Source organism: Macaca fascicularis, chromosome 7 (assembly GCF_037993035.2).
Source record: "Macaca fascicularis isolate 582-1 chromosome 7, T2T-MFA8v1.1".
NCBI classification, from domain to species: domain Eukaryota; kingdom Metazoa; phylum Chordata; class Mammalia; order Primates; family Cercopithecidae; genus Macaca; species Macaca fascicularis.
In genome coordinates, this window is record NC_088381.1 from 139,555,569 (window position 1) to 139,572,484 (window position 16,916).

Genomic DNA, 16,916 nt, shown 5'->3' on the forward strand with positions numbered 1-16,916 from the left:
ACCCCCTGCTAAGCATTTTGCTCTCCTTATTTAAAATAAAATCACAGGTATTTTCTGAGAAAGAATAGCAATTTGAGTGAAATTAGCAGATGAGAAATTGCCAATTTTAAAATGAAAGATATTAAATATTTCTAGATTCTTACAGGATTCCACTTAGAAAAATCTAGCAAACCTGAATTTCAGCATATTTTGCTTGACTTTAAGAGAAAATAACACGATCAAATTAAAATTATACAGCTGTCAGCGTTCAAGTCAGGCAGTTCACAATAGACAAGAAAAATTGCCTTCCTAATACATATTGGTATAATTAAGCCATATGGAAGTCTCTGAATTCTCTCCTCCAGTTAGAAAATGGAGTGTTGGTTGCCACTGTTCTTTGTCATGAAGTGAACTAGGTAGTCTTTTAAAAATACACTTGTGAAACCAACAAATAGGCCATCCCATGGCATCTTCTGAGTGTTTAGCTTTTCCATTCCACCAGAAATATAATTTGCATCCTGAAGTTGCTGATTTTTATTTTTCTTATTTTCACAAGAAATAGCTATTGAAAAACAAAGCTGAATATCTTAAAGCAAACCCTTCTTAAAGAAAAAGTGAAACAGAGCTCTTCAATTTTGTTTGAAAGATGCATTCTCTGATTATGCCGTTTCTATTCTAAGAGTTCAGAAGAAACAGTTTTTTTTAATAGTTTCCCTAATACTAAGTATAATTGCATAATTTGCTCACTTTTAATTTGGAAAGAGGGATCTTTGTTGTTTTAGAATCATTTCCAGCCATGTCAAACTTTACTAAAATCTTGGGACATGATATAAAACACTCAACCTCTGTATTTCTTTTTTTTTTTTTTTTTTTTTTTTTTGAGACAGAGTCTCGCTCTGTCGCCCAGGCTGGAGTGCAGTGGCCGGATCTCAGCTCACTGCAAGCTCCGCCTCCCGGGTTTACGCCATTCTCCTGCCTCAGCCTCCCGAGTAGCTGGGACTACAGGCGCCCGCCACCTTGCCCGGCTAGTTTTTTGTATTTTTTAGTAGAGACGGGGTTTCGCCATGTTCGCCAGGATGGTCTTGATCTCCTGACCTCGTGATCCGCCCGTCTCGGCCTCCCAAAGTGCTGGGATTACAGGCTTGAGCCACCACGCCCGGCCAACCTCTGTATTTCTATGTCAACAACTTCCTTTTTTGTTTTAGGATAAACTTACTTTTTTTCCTTTTGAGGTTCAAAATAATAGGTTATTACAGATGTTCATACGATCCTTTTCTTAGGCCCAATTTTAGGAATATATATTCAAAAGAAATGACTGGAACAGGCTTTCTTATATCAATCTTGCTTAAAGGAACGGGAGAAGGAAAACATTTTTCTTGCAAATAGATTGTCAGAATAAAATGCCAAAAGGACCAAGCAATAGCTCAGTTTAAAAATATTATTTTAAAGCATTGTTGCTGTTACATAAAGATTATTCTCATACTATTACTCAGATTCCAATTTTCATTTTAAAATTATGCTTTTAATCTGGTTGCATGATGCCTCACTCTTAGGCCAACAAATACTAGTTAAGTTTTATTAAAATTTAATTCATTTCTTTTGTGGCATGCATCTTCTGATATTTTTAATATAAGCTATCTGCTTATAGGCATCATATCTAGAATGGAGAACACATTTGTGTTCTCACAGAATGGATGCCTGTTCTAAAAGATGATGTGGTTTCAGTAACCTCCCTTGAAAACAATTAGTAGGTATGTAAAATGTCTTATGCAGAATATTACAGTAAGCCTATTTTTTTTCATGGAGTTGCGGTCAGTTTCCTGTCTGTCAAAAGTTAATAGTGTTAGCTTTTGGGATTTTGGGAGGTTTGTTTTTGACCTAGAAAAAAAATTTGTGTAAATCCTAAATGTGGTTGAATGAAAAACTATGCTCATATTAAGCAGAAATGTGTGTTGTTTCTCATGGAAAAATAAGCAGCTATTTTGCATCTGAGGTATGTCTTTGTCTTTGAGAAAGTATATTTTATTCTGATGTTGTGAGACTGAGAAATACTAACGTGGCTCTCTTTGATCTTTGTCTCTCAGTGTGGCTGTCACCAGGTCCAGAGATGTGCCTTCCTTTGGACCTCCCATTCCTAAAGGGGTCACTTTCCCTAAGTCAAATGTGTTCAGGGACTTCCTTTTGGCGAAAGTGATTAATGCAGAAAATGCTGCTCATAAATCGGAGAAGTTCCGAGCCATGGCAACTCGGACCCGCCAGGAATACCTGAAAGATCTGGCAGAAAAGAATGTCACCAACACCCCTATCGACCCTTCTGGCAAGTTTCCATTCATCTCTCTGGCTTCCAAGAAGAAGGAAAAGTCTAAGCCATATCCAGGAGCCGAGCTCAGCAGCATGGGGGCCATTGTGTGGGCAGTCCGGGCTGAAGACTACAACAAGGCCATGGAGCTAGACTGCCTTTTAGGGATCTCCAATGAGTTCATTGTGCTCATTGAACAGGAAACAAAGAGCGTGGTCTTCAATTGTTCCTGTAGAGATGTGATAGGGTGGACTTCAACTGACACCAGCCTCAAAATCTTCTATGAACGAGGAGAATGTGTTTCAGTGGGGAGTTTTATTAACAACGAGGAGATCAAAGAAATTGTCAAAAGGTTGCAGGTGAGTCTTTCCTTCTACTTCCTTATATGCAGTTTCTCTTTCATAAAGCTTTCAATACAGACTAGAGCCAAGTTACTGAACCTTGCACTCTGTTATTAGCTTCTCTGAAAACTCCCTTGATGTGTGAAGCAAACAGAGTTTATCTCATACTTGTGTTTTACATGGATGTTTTGGAAAAGTAGAACAAGTTGGGGAAGACACATTTACTCTGTGTGTGTGTGTGTGTGTATTCAAACCCCATTTACATGTGACCTGTTCCCTGGTGCTACAGCCCAGTCATCTGGTGGTGGTGCTGAAAAGAATGTTTGAGTATCTGCTGCCTTGAATTTTACAAAGGCCAAGTGAGTAGCAGTATATGGTTTCTATTTACTGCCAGCTCCCTGTAGGTTTCTGGTAGAGGTTTCCTTGTAACTTCAGGGAAGCCGTTTAACTTTTTGGATGCAACAAGTATATTCCTTTTGGCCTAATGAATAGGAGACTAGTGAAGAAGAAATAACCAGACTGCTCTTCAGCTGGCAATAAGATATTCAGAACTAACCCTGCTTGCAATGTTTTTCCAGTTCCATGTCTACCACTTAATACCCTATTGCTTTAAACCACAGTATCTTTTATTTCCCTGTCTAGTTTGTTTCCAAAGGCTGTGAATCGGTGGAGATGACTCTGCGAAGAAATGGGCTAGGACAGCTTGGCTTCCATGTCAACTATGAGGGCATCGTGGCAGATGTGGAGCCCTACGGTTATGCCTGGCAGGCAGGGCTGAGGCAGGGCAGTCGCCTGGTGGAGATCTGCAAGGTGGCGGTTGCCACTCTGAGCCATGAGCAGATGATCGACCTCCTGAGAACATCTGTCACGGTGAAGGTTGTCATCATTCCCCCCCATGATGACTGCACCCCGCGGAGGTAGGTCTGAGGAGGCAGCTGTGGGCCTGAGACTCGAGTGCAGCGTTTGCGTACCATGTAGAACATCTCTTAGCAGGTAGTGGAGTAGGGTGTTGCGAAGAACAGTAGATTACATGTGATGCTGAATGTTTCATCCATGGAGTCTAACTCAGGACGAAACTCCCTTTCAGTGTGTGGCAACAGCAGCTGGAAAGAGTGACTAAATGGAATTTATAAATCCATCTCTGGATTTATAAGGTTGCCATTACAGATAGAGAAGTCAGGTAATATATATCTTAAGAATCTTCCACTAGGAGCTGAGAAACATTGAACACTTAGCATTAAAAGACACTCAGCATCTCAAATTGTCATAATGTTTTTCTTTTATGTTCCATGATGCTCTTATTCTCTTCTCTCTCTCAATTGCTGCTCCAAACTCAGCAATTGTTTGGACCTTTGCTGTCTCAGTCTGGCAGCCGCTTTTCCTATCTGTGTCTGCGTGTGCTAGGGTTTGGCTTCAGGTGAGCTGCCCCTGCTCATGGTGCTTTGGCATTTTGGTTCTTAGTCTTTTCAAAAGGGAAAACCTAGGAGCTCCCTGCCCCACCCAACCCCCCACAGCTCCTGCCAAGCCAGCAGCACTGTTGAAAATTTAATTTCTGTGTCTCTGGGGAGGTTTCCTGCAGGAAGAAATTTAATCAACTGTTTATTTTCTCCTTTGGACACGCACATGCTATTTTTGCTAGTTTTTAAAATCTTTTTATTTTATGCCATTATTTTCTAAGAATTTCTCTTAGGCTTTGGCAATTGATTCTTGGGCTTTCTAAAGCCAAGACAGTGTTCTGTGTCCTATTTTGCTACTAAGATGACCAGCCCTACACCTGAGCTCTCATGGATTTGTGAATATCCGATGGTAGAAAGTTAATGGTTATGATAGGCTATTTGTGTGTTTTAAAAAGTAAAGAGCAGCAAATATATATGTGTGTGTGTGTGCATGTGTGTGTTTTATGTACTCTGCTCAGTATAGTATTTCCTAATACTGCTTACCTCCTAGATGGCCTAGGGATTATGTATATATGTCAAAATGTAGAAAAATTCATTTGTCTGATAGTTTGAAGAACTGCCTTTTGGATGACTGCATTTCCCTGGAAATCAAAATATGAACTTGTAATTTCACCTGTTTTGGAGAGGGATAAATATTCAGAAACTGCCCTACCCACATACCCTGCCTTAGTTAACCAGGTCTAATGAACCTTATTAGCCTTTTCTGGTTTCCCCAAGCATGCCATCATTAAATGTTAAGTAATGTGCTGAACTGTGATTTAAAGAATGATGTGAGGTGGCTCAGAAAGGCAGTGGGGTTCTTGCTTACGACAGTCTCCAGCCTTGCTGCACTCCTTGTCTCTTTCTCTGCTGTCTGTCCTTCAAATTGTCTACTTTATTGCTTCTGAACAGACAGTTATAAACAGGAGAAGATAACCAAGCTTTGTAAATTGTCAACCTTAATTACCAACAGTAGAGTTACAGATGTTAGTCTAAGAACTGTCTACTGAAATATGGAGCCCTTGACCTTATGACGCCATCTTGCCCGCTCAGAAGTCTTTCCCTTGTATCTAGGCTTCCAGGTTTATATGTGGGAAAGGAGAGGGAAGTGGGTTTGTGTGATTGTGGGTGGGATGAGACAACAGTACACATATCGAAATTGTAAATAGCTGTTACTAGAAAGATGGATAAGAGGCCTGGACCTGGATAGATGGAGCCATGATAGGAGGTGTACTAGACTAGATATATTGTGGTGTGTCAGTGAAAATAACTAATGTACTCAGTTTTTTACTTTAATATGCCAGGCCCTGGAAAAAGCACTTTTTAATGGATTAGCCTATTTAATTCTTATAACAACCCTCTCTTGTAATAGTGTTAGTAGCATCCCTGTTTTAAAAGTAACCGAGACTCAAAGGTTAGTAACTTGCTAAGCTCATCTGGCAAATTTAGGTCTAATGTCAGAGTCCAGGCTCTGAACTGCCACATTGTGTGCTTAGAGCGCAGATTCTTTCCTTATACACCAGAATCAGCAGTGATGTGCTGGTAAGTTGGCTTTCTGCTGGGGGGAAGGAAACTTTATTTGTAATATTTGCTGATTTCTGTGGTACAGATACTCCCACTGTAGCTGGTTCCAAGCTACCGATGTGATGTCACTGCAGGCAGCATTGGGGTAGATGGGATGATTACCAGCTCCAGCACACCAGGGAGTGAATGAGCTGTCACACTGCTGTGATGCTCTCAGGCCTTCCCGGAGGAGCCAGTGGAGCTGCTGGTGACATGTCGTTTGGGTGCCAGGAGGGGAGGCTGGGGAAAGGATTAGTGCACTGCACAGCCCCACCAGCCGGGAGGGGGACATGGGGCCCCTTTCACTACAGTTCCCATCTCAAAAGCCATGCAGTTTCCATCTGAAAAGTCAGACCAGGGCAGGGCAGGTGGGAAATGCCTCGATGCCTTTGGAGGGCTGAAAGCCTGCTCCTTTCTCCTTCCTTTAGAAATAACTTCAAAGGGAACAGTTGAAGCATTAACACCTTGTTACAGTTTTCAACAAAATAGAATAATGCTCTTATGTCATTTTTTTCTTCTCCTCCGCACTTCACACTCCCACTGCTGTTTTTCTAGCGACTAATTACTCTGCTCTTTGAATAGTCATTCTCTTCTTTGTCAGCTGAAACTTTACCACCATTCACTGCAGCTGCAGTGAGAGGCAGGACAGGCCTCCTTGAGGCAAGCTGCTCCTCTGCCCCTCAGCCTGGTGGTTCTTAGGCTTGCCAGGACCCCGAGAGGGACACAGGTGAGGGGATGGGAGAGGTGGTGACTGTATGTAATACAAACACCCCCAAGATCTAATACAAACACAAATGGATTTGTGTGTTCACATGGGAGAGTCATTCATTTTGAAAATGCAACTTTTAAAATATATGTAATAGTTCAATAACAAAAAAATGTTACTTAAATAACATGTAAAAGCCTGTAATCCCAACAATTTGGGAGGCCAAGGCTGGTGAATCATTTGAGGTCAGGAGTTTGAGACCAGCCTGACCAACATGGTGAAACCCCTTCTCTACTAAAAATACAAAAAAAATTAGCTGGGTGTGATGGCTCATGCCTGTAATCTCAGCTACTTGGGGGGCTGAAGTAGGAGAATCACTTGACCCAGGAGGCAGAGGTTGCAGTGAACTGAGATCGCACCATTGCACTCCAGCCTGGGTTACAGAGGGAGACTCCATCTCAAAAAAATAAAAATAAATAAATAAATAAATAAATAACATGGAAAACAAGGGTCTCTTCCCTGTTCTTAGAAAATATGCCCTTTATGAATCGTTTTCAAACTACAACTTTTTTAAGAGAAGAAGGGACAGGGAGAGTATAGCAAACTTTCTGAGCCCCTACTAGGTGCCAGGCATTTTCTTTTTTAATTCTCATGCCAGTGAAATGGGAAAAGTTCCCTTGTCCCCCTCGCAGGGTGCGTGATGAGGGTGTAGTTCACTTCTTCAGTGCCCCACGGCTCGAACCTCTAGGGGAGCATACAGGTGGGCAGGTTGTGGGACTCTGACCCCACGGCAGTACTAGGGGTGAATGTTTATAGCTCCTGAAGCCCCAGGGGGCGTGTGTTACAGGGTGCTCTTTTAGTTTTGCTCTTTTAATTTTGCTGTCTGTAGGTGGCTTGTGTTAACCAGTTCAGTTAGACCCCTGCCTTATCACAAGGACAGAGGGTTTTCTGTATCCCAAGGTTTTTGCCTTGGTGTACCAGAAGAATCAGATGACTTGTGGACTTGGAGAATGAGTGTAAGGTTGTATTGACTGAAAGTAGCTCTCAGCAGATGGGAGGCCAGAAGGGAGATACTTTTTCTGTGGAGTTAGGCCACTTGGTGACCTGGGCTCTCCTCTGACTGCCCCAGCCAAACTCTGTGTGGTTCTGCCGGTTGGTGGCCTGCCAGCATGCAGGTGCCTGTTGGTGCATTCCTCTTGACATCCAGCCACCTGTGTGTTCCTCCACCTGTGTGTTCCTCCACAGATGTGCTGCTCTCAACATCCAGCCACTTCTGTCCCTGCCTTGCTGGGGTCTGGGGTCTTTATAGCCATAGGATGGGGGTGCGTCATGGGCCAGGGGTGGTCTTGGGAAATGCAACATCTGGGTATGAAGGCAGGAGTTCCTGTCCTCAGCTAGATCCAGGGGAGGGGGTGGAGCCCTAGCCGGGGACCACGCCTTCCTGTACCCAGCACTTCCCTTTTTTGCTTCCATATCATTTAAAGGGACCATGCTCTTCCCTTCCCAGTACTTCTGTATCAGCAGCTTCATTTTTATTAAAACAATGATGAGAGTGAGGCTGGGAGAAGTTCAGTTGCTTCCCAAAGAGTGAATGGAACCAGCTAGCATGACAGCCCGATGGACAGAGTCCTGGTAGACTTCACTGGAAAACCTCCCTGGAGTGAGCAGGCCCCTTATGCAGGACTTGCCTGATTCTCATCCCCCAGCTGTCACCCCTCTGGAGTACATAGCCAGCGTCAATAGATTAGTGTCTGTGACCTCTGGGTCTTCAACATCATTCCCGTGACAAGGTGAAAAGTACGTGGATGAACGGACTAAATTGTGATGTTCTGGATGGTGTTGCATGGAGTGGTCAACCCTTTATTCTGTTGAGGGACACTAGCCTGTAGTTCTTAAAGAAAGCAATTAAGGGCCATTCAAAATGACAAGCTAAAAACAAACAGGCTACATAAGACCAAATTACCTCTTAAATAAGAACAGGTCACAGCATTTTTTCATTTTAAAAATTCAGTATTTTAAAGTGCTAAAGCATACTGCTTTAGAGTGAAGAAGGCAATTACAAATCATCTGGTTCAGATCTCTCATTTTTCAGGTGAGTTTTGATTCAAAGAGTTTATGTGTTTTTTCCAAGCCAGAGTCACATGGCTTAAAGGACCAAGCCATCCTCAAACATAAAACTTTTCTGACTTGTGAGTCCAGTGTTGTGATGTTCTGTTCAATTTCCTAGTCAACCATTTCTCTATATTCCATAGGGTCTTAAGGAAAAAGGAGAGAGTTATGAGAAATAAAGATTAAAAGAGAAAGAATACAAAGACTGAAAAACAGAACAAGGGGATGGAGTAGCTTTTCCATTAATTTAGGGTTTGAACAGGTTACCTCTTATCACTTTTAGCGTTGACATTGTAATTCCTGCTGGCCATAGCCCTTTAATTGGGTTTTATAAAAGTTGTTGAATTTTCCTTGGAGAATTGGAATGGTTTAGTTAATGACTAAAATAAGACTAACCTACATAGTCTTACCTACATAGTACATATTAATTCTGTGGGTTCAAATCCTGGCTTTGCCACCTGCTGGCTGTGTAAACTTGGCAAGTTAATCTCTCTAGGCCTCTATTTCCTCCTCTACAAAGAGGGGATAATAATAGCATCCACTTCATAGAGTTGCTGTAATGTGGCTAAATTCATGCCTGGCCCAATTTAAGTTATAAGTATTATTAGAGTTACCATTCTTCAACACAGAATTTTACTTAGAATGATATAATAAAAATCGTTTTATGAAAGTTTATGCATAGCATTAAAAGTCAGTTTTTATCTGCATTCTTCAGTCTGTTGTATACTTCTTGATTCTACATATCATTCTTCTGTTTTGCAGAGATAAGTAAGAGACCAGGAAGCCAGTGATGGTTACCCTAGCCACGAAAGGCAATCAGAAATGGCGAGTAGCTGAAGTTTAGCTCTGCAGAACCTTCTGTGCTTATTCATTGTTTATGAATGAATATTCTCTCTGCTCAGACTTTATCATACTGTATTTGGCCAATGTGGGATATGAAGAAAGTTTCTAGTTATATGTTATGAGTGGTGGAAATAAAATATAGACTATGGAGAAGACAACATCTTTGGCCCGAGAGGCCTTCTAGCTAGTTTTCATACTAAATGTTAAGCAGTGTAAAAGACTATTTCAAAGAGTGTTTGAAGGAGCCCAAAGATAAAGTAACTTGTCTGTTTGATATTCCTTTATTACTGTTATTGTGTCTGTTACCATTATCATTATTTGTTTTGTTCTCTGCCTGATGCAAAATGGACTTAAAACAACCTATGAAAGTACTTGTGGGCTGGGCACAGTGGCTAATGCCTGGAATCCCAGTACTTTGGGAGGCTGAGACAGGTACATCACTTGAGCTCAGGAGTTTGAGACCAGTCTGGTCAACATGGAGAAACCCTGTCACTACAAAAAATACAAAAACTAGCTGAGCGTGGCAGTGCACACCTGTAGTCCCAGCTACTCAGGAGGCTGAGATTGGAGGATCACTTGAGCCCAGGAGGTTGAGACTGTGGTGAACCTTGATCACGTCACAGCACTCCAGCCTAGGCAACACAGCAAGACCTTGTCTCAGAAAGAGAAAATAGTTGTACAGTATCAAAATAGAAGCTTAGCTAGGGAATTGGAGGTGGAAGAGGTAGTAGTGAAAGCAAAACATGGTCTAGGTAAAAATTTTTGGAAAGTTGGTGCCCAAAATACATAATAATAAAGTCTGTACGTTTGCTGGTTCCTAGCAGCCAACAGAAAGGGGCATAGATGATGATGCTCTTTGAGTTTACAAGTTAAAACAAGAACATTGCTGAGGAGAAGCAAAGCTAGTCCAGATTTTGAGCAGAAGTGAAATTTTTCCATGGATTATTATAAATTTTAATCAATATTCCTTTGGTAAAGTGTAACATTTTTGCATTGTATTTACAGATCCAGAACATTAGATCTTTATAGTGTGCCTTATTTAGTCAGAAATGAAAGACTGTAGTCAGAAATGAAAGACTGTAAACTATACCACTGTGTATTACCTCTATTAACCACCAAAAAAGGGTTGCAATGGCATATTTTTGTCATAAATACCAGAATCAAAGCTTAAAATTGTATCAGAGCCTAAAGTAGTATTCCTTACTATTAGAGAAAATGTTTTATTAGAGAAAAGGTTTTAATGACATAGCAGTCATTAACTACTAAAAGTAACGTCAAATGTGCCATAAAACAGTGTTCTACAGACTGCAGACCATAACTCTCAAGTAGATCATCAAATCAGTTTAGGATGTTGCTTGCGCCCAGTGTATTTTTGGTTGAAGTGTATTCACTCAGAATATAGCAAAACGGAAGACCTGAGAGGAAGGATGCACATCTCTGTGTGTATGTGGTGGTGCTGTGTCCCAGTGTGAAATGTATTTCTTACTTAGGTTGTCATCCAGAAAGTTTAAAAGCCATTGCCATTAAAGCATAAAAGGGATACAGTGGAGCCTTGGGCAGAGGGTCAGATTAAGGTCACCCTTGGCTTTTGGGGCATTTGGGATACTGGTAAGGAAACCCCAAGAAGAAAGTACTCGTTGGAGACGTGGGCTGTGACTGAGTCAGGTAAGGATGGCAGCAGGCGCCATTGTTCCCTCTGAGCACATGCTCCAAAAGCGACACTTTCTAACAACAAAAATTCTACTGAAGGTGGGGGAGAGGATGCGTTATGGAATACACATTTGAAATGTCAGGAGTCAACCCTGAGATACGTAGACAAGGTCATGAAAGAGTGGCACCTTCCATTGTCCTTATTCTCTTGCCAGCCAATTATGTAAGCCCTTCTACTCTGCCCCCCTGTCTCCATGTCTCACCTTCCCTCCCCACGCCTTCAGCCTCATCCACATCAAGACCAGGCCTTTGGCTGGACGCCCTTTGGGCCTGCATTGTCCAAGACAGGAGGCATGTGGCTACACAGCACTTGTGATGTCGCTGGTCCGAAGTGAAATGGGCTGAAAGCTGCTTAGACACCCTTTCAGAGCCCAGTTGCAATGTGTGGTGGCAGGAGTGTGAAGTTGCTCGTACCCCCTTTCAGAGCCCGGTTGCGGTGTGTAGGGGCGGGTATGTGAAGCTACTCATACACCCTTTCAGAGTCCGGTCACAATGTGCAGTGGTGGGTGTGTGAAGCTGCTCGTACCCCTTTTCAGAGCCCAGTCATGATGTGCAGTGATGGGTGTGTGAAGCTGCTCGTACACCCTGTCAGAGCCCAGTCAATGATGTGCCGTGATGTGTGTGTGAAGCTGCTTATGCACCCTTTTGGAGCCCAGTCATGATGTGCAGTGGCGGGTGTGTGAAACTGCTTATAGACCCTTTCAGAGCTCAATCACAGTATGCAGTGGCGGGTGTGGGAAATTGTTTGTACACCCTTTTGGAACCCCAGTCGCAGTGTACAGTGGCAGGTGGCGGGTGTGGGAAGTTGCTTGTACACCCTTTTGGAACCCCAGTCGCAGTGTACAGTGGCAGGTGTGTTAAGCTGCTCGTTCACCCTTTTGGAGCCTGGTCACAATGTGCCCTGGTGAGTATGTGAAGCTGCTCATACACGCTTTCAGAACCCAGTCACCATGTGCAGTGGTGGGTGTGTGAAGCCGCTTGCTTCCTTTGAGACTTCGTGCTCTCAGATATGCCCCGTCATGCTGTCCTGGTGGCTTTTCCTCCTCAGGTCTCAGTAGTCCAGCCACCCCCAGGGTAACCATGGGTCCCATTGTGTTTTAAAGACTCCATATCTCACACTCAACAGTTGGGACTGAGTAAAGGAAAATACATTGTAATACTTCCTTGGGTTCTGGTTTTTGAAAAGAAAATAAGTATAGGGCCCAAAGATTGAAAGGTGGTTTGAAACAGTGGGTGAAATTGTGGATGCATTTTTAAGTGTTAATGAGAATCAATGTGGTTCCACCAACAAGAAAAAGCAGTATCCATTGTGTTTCTCCCTATGCCTCACCCCTAATAGGAGTTGCTCTGAAACCTACCGCATGCCAGTGATGGAGTACAAAATGAATGAAGGTGTTTCATACGAATTCAAGTTTCCCTTCCGAAATAATAACAAATGGCAGAGGAACACCAGCAAGGGGCCTCATTCACCTCAAGTCCCGTCCCAGATGCAGAGTCCCATGACCTCGCGGCTGAATGCTGGAAAAGGAGATGGGAAGATGCCTCCTCCAGAAAGAGCTGCCAACATCCCTCGAAGCATCTCCAGTGACGGGCGCCCACTAGAGAGGCGGTAAGGGTGCCTTCAAAGGTTTGCTCTCTCTCTCTCTACCCCAAATGTAAGTAACACAGACCCATAAGCACTAGTTTTAGGCCTTCTCATATTTTACTAGAAACAAAGAATTAAACTGAGGTACATACTATAGTGGCTTTCAAAGCATGGTAGTGTTCTAAAGCCATAAGGATGAACAGAGATTGATTCTAGCAAAGCCTTCAGCTCTGCACAGTGGTATTTGTGCTTTGCTCTTTAATTTCCGTGTGATTATCAACATTATCAAGCATGTCGTTACTACATGCTTAATGGCCCTGTGGATTAGAATTCAGCAGACCCTTTGAGGTGACAGTGACCATATGTCATCCTTGACAGTCTTCATCATTTTGGGACAAAACGATGATACAAGAGCAACAGAAGGCAGGTTTTTGGTTGACTATGTTTTTGTCACTTTATTAATAAAGGATTATGAGGAAGGAAGGCTAGAATAACACAAACATATTTTTTACTACTCTGAAAATAGGACAGAATAGTGGGGAGAAGATGATACATGAAGATAAGTTAAAACACTTAGTCCTGAGTAAAATTAAGCCAGAAGGAGAGGGACTGAGGGATCCTAGAAAGTAAGAAACCAAAGGTTGTTGTTAAATTGAAAGCCATAGAGGGTTCCGTTCCAAAAGGTAGTGGGTTAACTCTGCCTTTACAAGGATGCCCTAGCACTTTTGTCTGGAGTTAACAGTAAACTGCAGCACTTTGAACTAGAGTCCAGACCTAAAATTAAACTAGATTAAGTACTTTCAAAATGGGAATAGAAGTTGGCTATACAGATTTTAAGTAATTGCACTATAAATTTGGTTACCTCAAATCATGTACACTAAAGGAGGAGATAGTTTAATTGAATAATCTGCTAGTGGTCTGCTGGAAGTCATCAACTTCTTTTTTTTTTTGGAGACAGAGTCTCACTCTGTCACCCAGGCTGGAGTGCAGTGGCACGATCTTGGCTCATTTCAACCTCTGCCTCCCAGGTTCAAGTGAGTCTCCTATCTCAGCTTCCCAAGTAGGTGGGATTACAGTGTGAGCCACCACGCCTAGCCTAGAAGTCAGCTTCTTTCTGTCCATCCACTGTCCTTTCCCCATCTCTTCTGCTTGCCTTAATCACATCTCAGAATGTTTTTGTGAAAACCCTTAGACCTGGGAGAAGTCTGTATTCTGGGAACTGTGTTGGGGAGAAGGGAGGGTCCACGTGGAGGCCAAAACGTGAGCCTGATTCATGTGAGCGGCAGGAACCAGGTCTGGCAGGAGCAGAATGCTGAGTAAAACAGTTCCCAGATACACATAAATCATCACCGCTCCAGTTTGGGAGCAGAGAGCAGGAAGCTTTAGAAACCACACTGTGAATTCTTTATCTTAGTCTGACTTTTGAGTTGTTGCATGAAACATTGCCATTTAACTATTTTAGGTTACTGGGATACTATGTAGAAATAATTTAATAAAAACAGACAAAATTTAATTAAAGCAGACAAACCAAAAAAATAGTCATCTTTTTACAGTTTCTCATTTCATCCTGGAGATCTATTTACAGAGCCTTGCTATTTATCTCAATAAAAGTTTCCTCTCCCATAGTGGCCCCATTACCATCTGGACTCCTCTCTCTTTCCTTATTTTTGAGGAGGAAAACATCCAGGAGACCTCTGAGTAAATTCTTTGTTCGACGCATTCCAGACTTGGCTGCCTCTGATGTGTGTGCTAACTGGAATTCATGATTTGGCCCCCATTTTGAAAGATGAACCCAGGAAATCATTGTATAGAAAAGGACCTTTTCACCTCAATGCTGTTTTCTTTCTCTCCAGAACAATCAGCAGGCTTTCACAAGTGAAATTGGTTTTGTGTCATTTCCTTTATACAGTATTCCATTTGAGAATGTATTTTGATTCCATGTTGAATTTAATTTCTGCAACAGAAACTAAAGCTCCTTGCCAGTCATACTGACCTTCAAAAGGGAAAATATTTTTTGTAGCTGAGTATCATCTTTCGATGGGAGCAGCTTTCAGTGCTAGAGAATGCAGAACTCCATTTTTTCCAGATGTAGATCCTTGAGTTCTAGAAGTAATTTCTGTGCCTTTCTTCTTTACTCCACCCAGCGGAAAATGTGTCTCAGTACGTGCTCCTTCTAGAAGACCATTAGAGTAGCTTGTGACTCTCTAAGCTGCAGAGGTGAAAGGGCCATAGGTGGGGCTGACGAGGTTTTCAGGAAAATTTTACCTCTACTTACTGCCCCCTTAGTCTCTGGTATATATTAAGTACACTAGACTGGGATTTCAGCTCTTAGGATGCAGGGCTTAGATGACTTGTGAGATCTCAGTCCTGTGGTTTCCAGGATATTAGGATGATTTGGGTCATCTTCATTTTGAAATACATGGTAATTAATTGGATGGATATTCTTCTTTTATGAAAATTTAAAGTTCAGTTTCTTACCCCATCATTCCTAATTTTTAGTAAAAAATATCTTTTAAGTTTTAATTTCGAGGCATACAAAGAAGATACTATAGATTGAATATCCTAATCCAAAAGTCTGAAATCCATAATACTACAAAAATCTAAAACTTTTTGAGCACTGACATGATGCTCAAAGGAAATGATCATTGGAGGATTTCAGATACTCGGATTAGGGATGCTCAGCTGCAAGTGTAATGCAAATATTTCAATATCCAAAAACATCCAATGCCAAAACATTTCTGGTCCAAAGAATTTAGGATACAGGCTACTCGTGTTTGAGAAACTTTGTTTTGCTATTGTGACTCCAGGAATATTTGAGGATAGAGCAGATTCATGACTTTTATCAGAAATACTTCCTCAGTCCTTCTTGAGTCCCCAGATGCATAAAGTTCACCTTAGAATATAATTTCCCTCATGAAATTTAGTAAAACAGAACTGAAAACTTTAAGCATCCCCTTTATAGTCCTAGTCCTACTGAGAACAAAATACCTTATTGAGATACAGAAGTGAAGAGTACCGGGGCATCCCTCATCCATCTGACTCTCCCCTGCATACCAGCGCCGTCCTGAGTGCCATATACAGTTTGTACCTTGTACTCACCAAGTATAATTTGGACCTTTCAGAGGAATCATAAATCATGAAAATAAATGACAGGGTCTGCCAGACCTTGAATCTTGCCTAACCAGTAATGGTGTGGCCTAATATTGTGACTAAAGAATGCTTTACAGTTGTTCATTCCATTCATTTTTCTTTTCTCCCCTAGGTTAGGGAAATTGTGTTTAACCATAGAGATACCAGCTATACTTAAGCTCAAGTTAGCAGCCATCTCAAGTCTACTCCTCCAGTGCTCCCCAAATCTGCCCACTTAAGTCACCATGGCTGGATCCAACACAGTCCATTTTGGGTGAAAACACTAATTTACTGCTTATAGAAGCATAGGTTTTCTTTAATTTATATGTAATATCCCAGACTGAAAGGTCATTAGGAACAAAAAAAAAATCTGTGTAATATTTTTCCTTTAATATCAAGGTTAGGATTTTTATGACATACTGAAGTATGTTGGTGTTCTGAGTTTTAATAAAAATTCTTTAGTCGGTTGATGTTCTCCATACATAGTTAAGAGAAACTGACACAGTAAGAACTGATAATTCATTTGGCATCTAAATAGAATAACGTCTAATTTCTATTTGATTTGAATGTATGAGTTTTATGCTCTCCAGGTGGCTTTCTGATTACAGAATTTTACCGTATTTGTGAGAGTAGTATTTATTAACAGAATTAACATTCATTCAACAGAAATAGGTAATATGATATGGTCACTATTTTGGCCTCAAATTTACCTAGAGCTTAAGGGTAGGATTGAAATAAAAATTGCTGGCTGTGGCACACTGAACTTGATACATTACTGTGTCTAAACATAATGTGGGATCAGCAATAAAACCCTGATCTGTGTTAATATGCTTATAAAAGTGGAGCTATTTGAGGGGCTTTGGATAAACAACAGACATCTTAGCATATAAAATGATTTTCTCTTCTCTTTTTTTTTTGGCTAATATTACCAGCCTTTATGTGAATATTTGATGTTAGAGCTCACTGAACACTTGGTACTTCTGAGTTTTACCTGGATGTCATTGACACTCCCCTTGAGACCCCTGCACTTAACTCTTAAGAAGCTGGATGGGGGGCCTTTTTTGTTCATGGAGTTATGGCAGCTGCATCTGCAGCCTCCCTCCCTCCTTCCTCACAGACACCAGCACCATATAGGGTGTAAACATCGTGAAAACAAACTTAAAAGAGTTCTCTCAGAGAGCATAATAGTCACGTGACCATTCAGTCTTGATTTTTA

The 16,916-nt window shown here is 41.7% G+C and overlaps 1 protein-coding gene across 50 annotated transcripts in view; it reads left to right on the forward strand.

The window, feature by feature from the left end:
- The window catches only part of SIPA1L1 (signal induced proliferation associated 1 like 1), a 409,504-nt gene that overhangs the window by 343,013 nt on the left and 49,575 nt on the right, over positions 1–16,916 (forward strand). For all 50 annotated transcript variants that reach the window (XM_065548978.1, XM_073997672.1, XM_073997682.1 and 47 more), the window contains 3 exons: positions 2,064–2,637; positions 3,262–3,536; positions 12,326–12,595. In XM_065548978.1, coding sequence (XP_065405050.1) covers positions 2,064–2,637; positions 3,262–3,536; positions 12,326–12,595 — 1,119 coding nt within the window. The remainder of the gene's footprint in view (positions 1–2,063; positions 2,638–3,261; positions 3,537–12,325; positions 12,596–16,916) is intronic.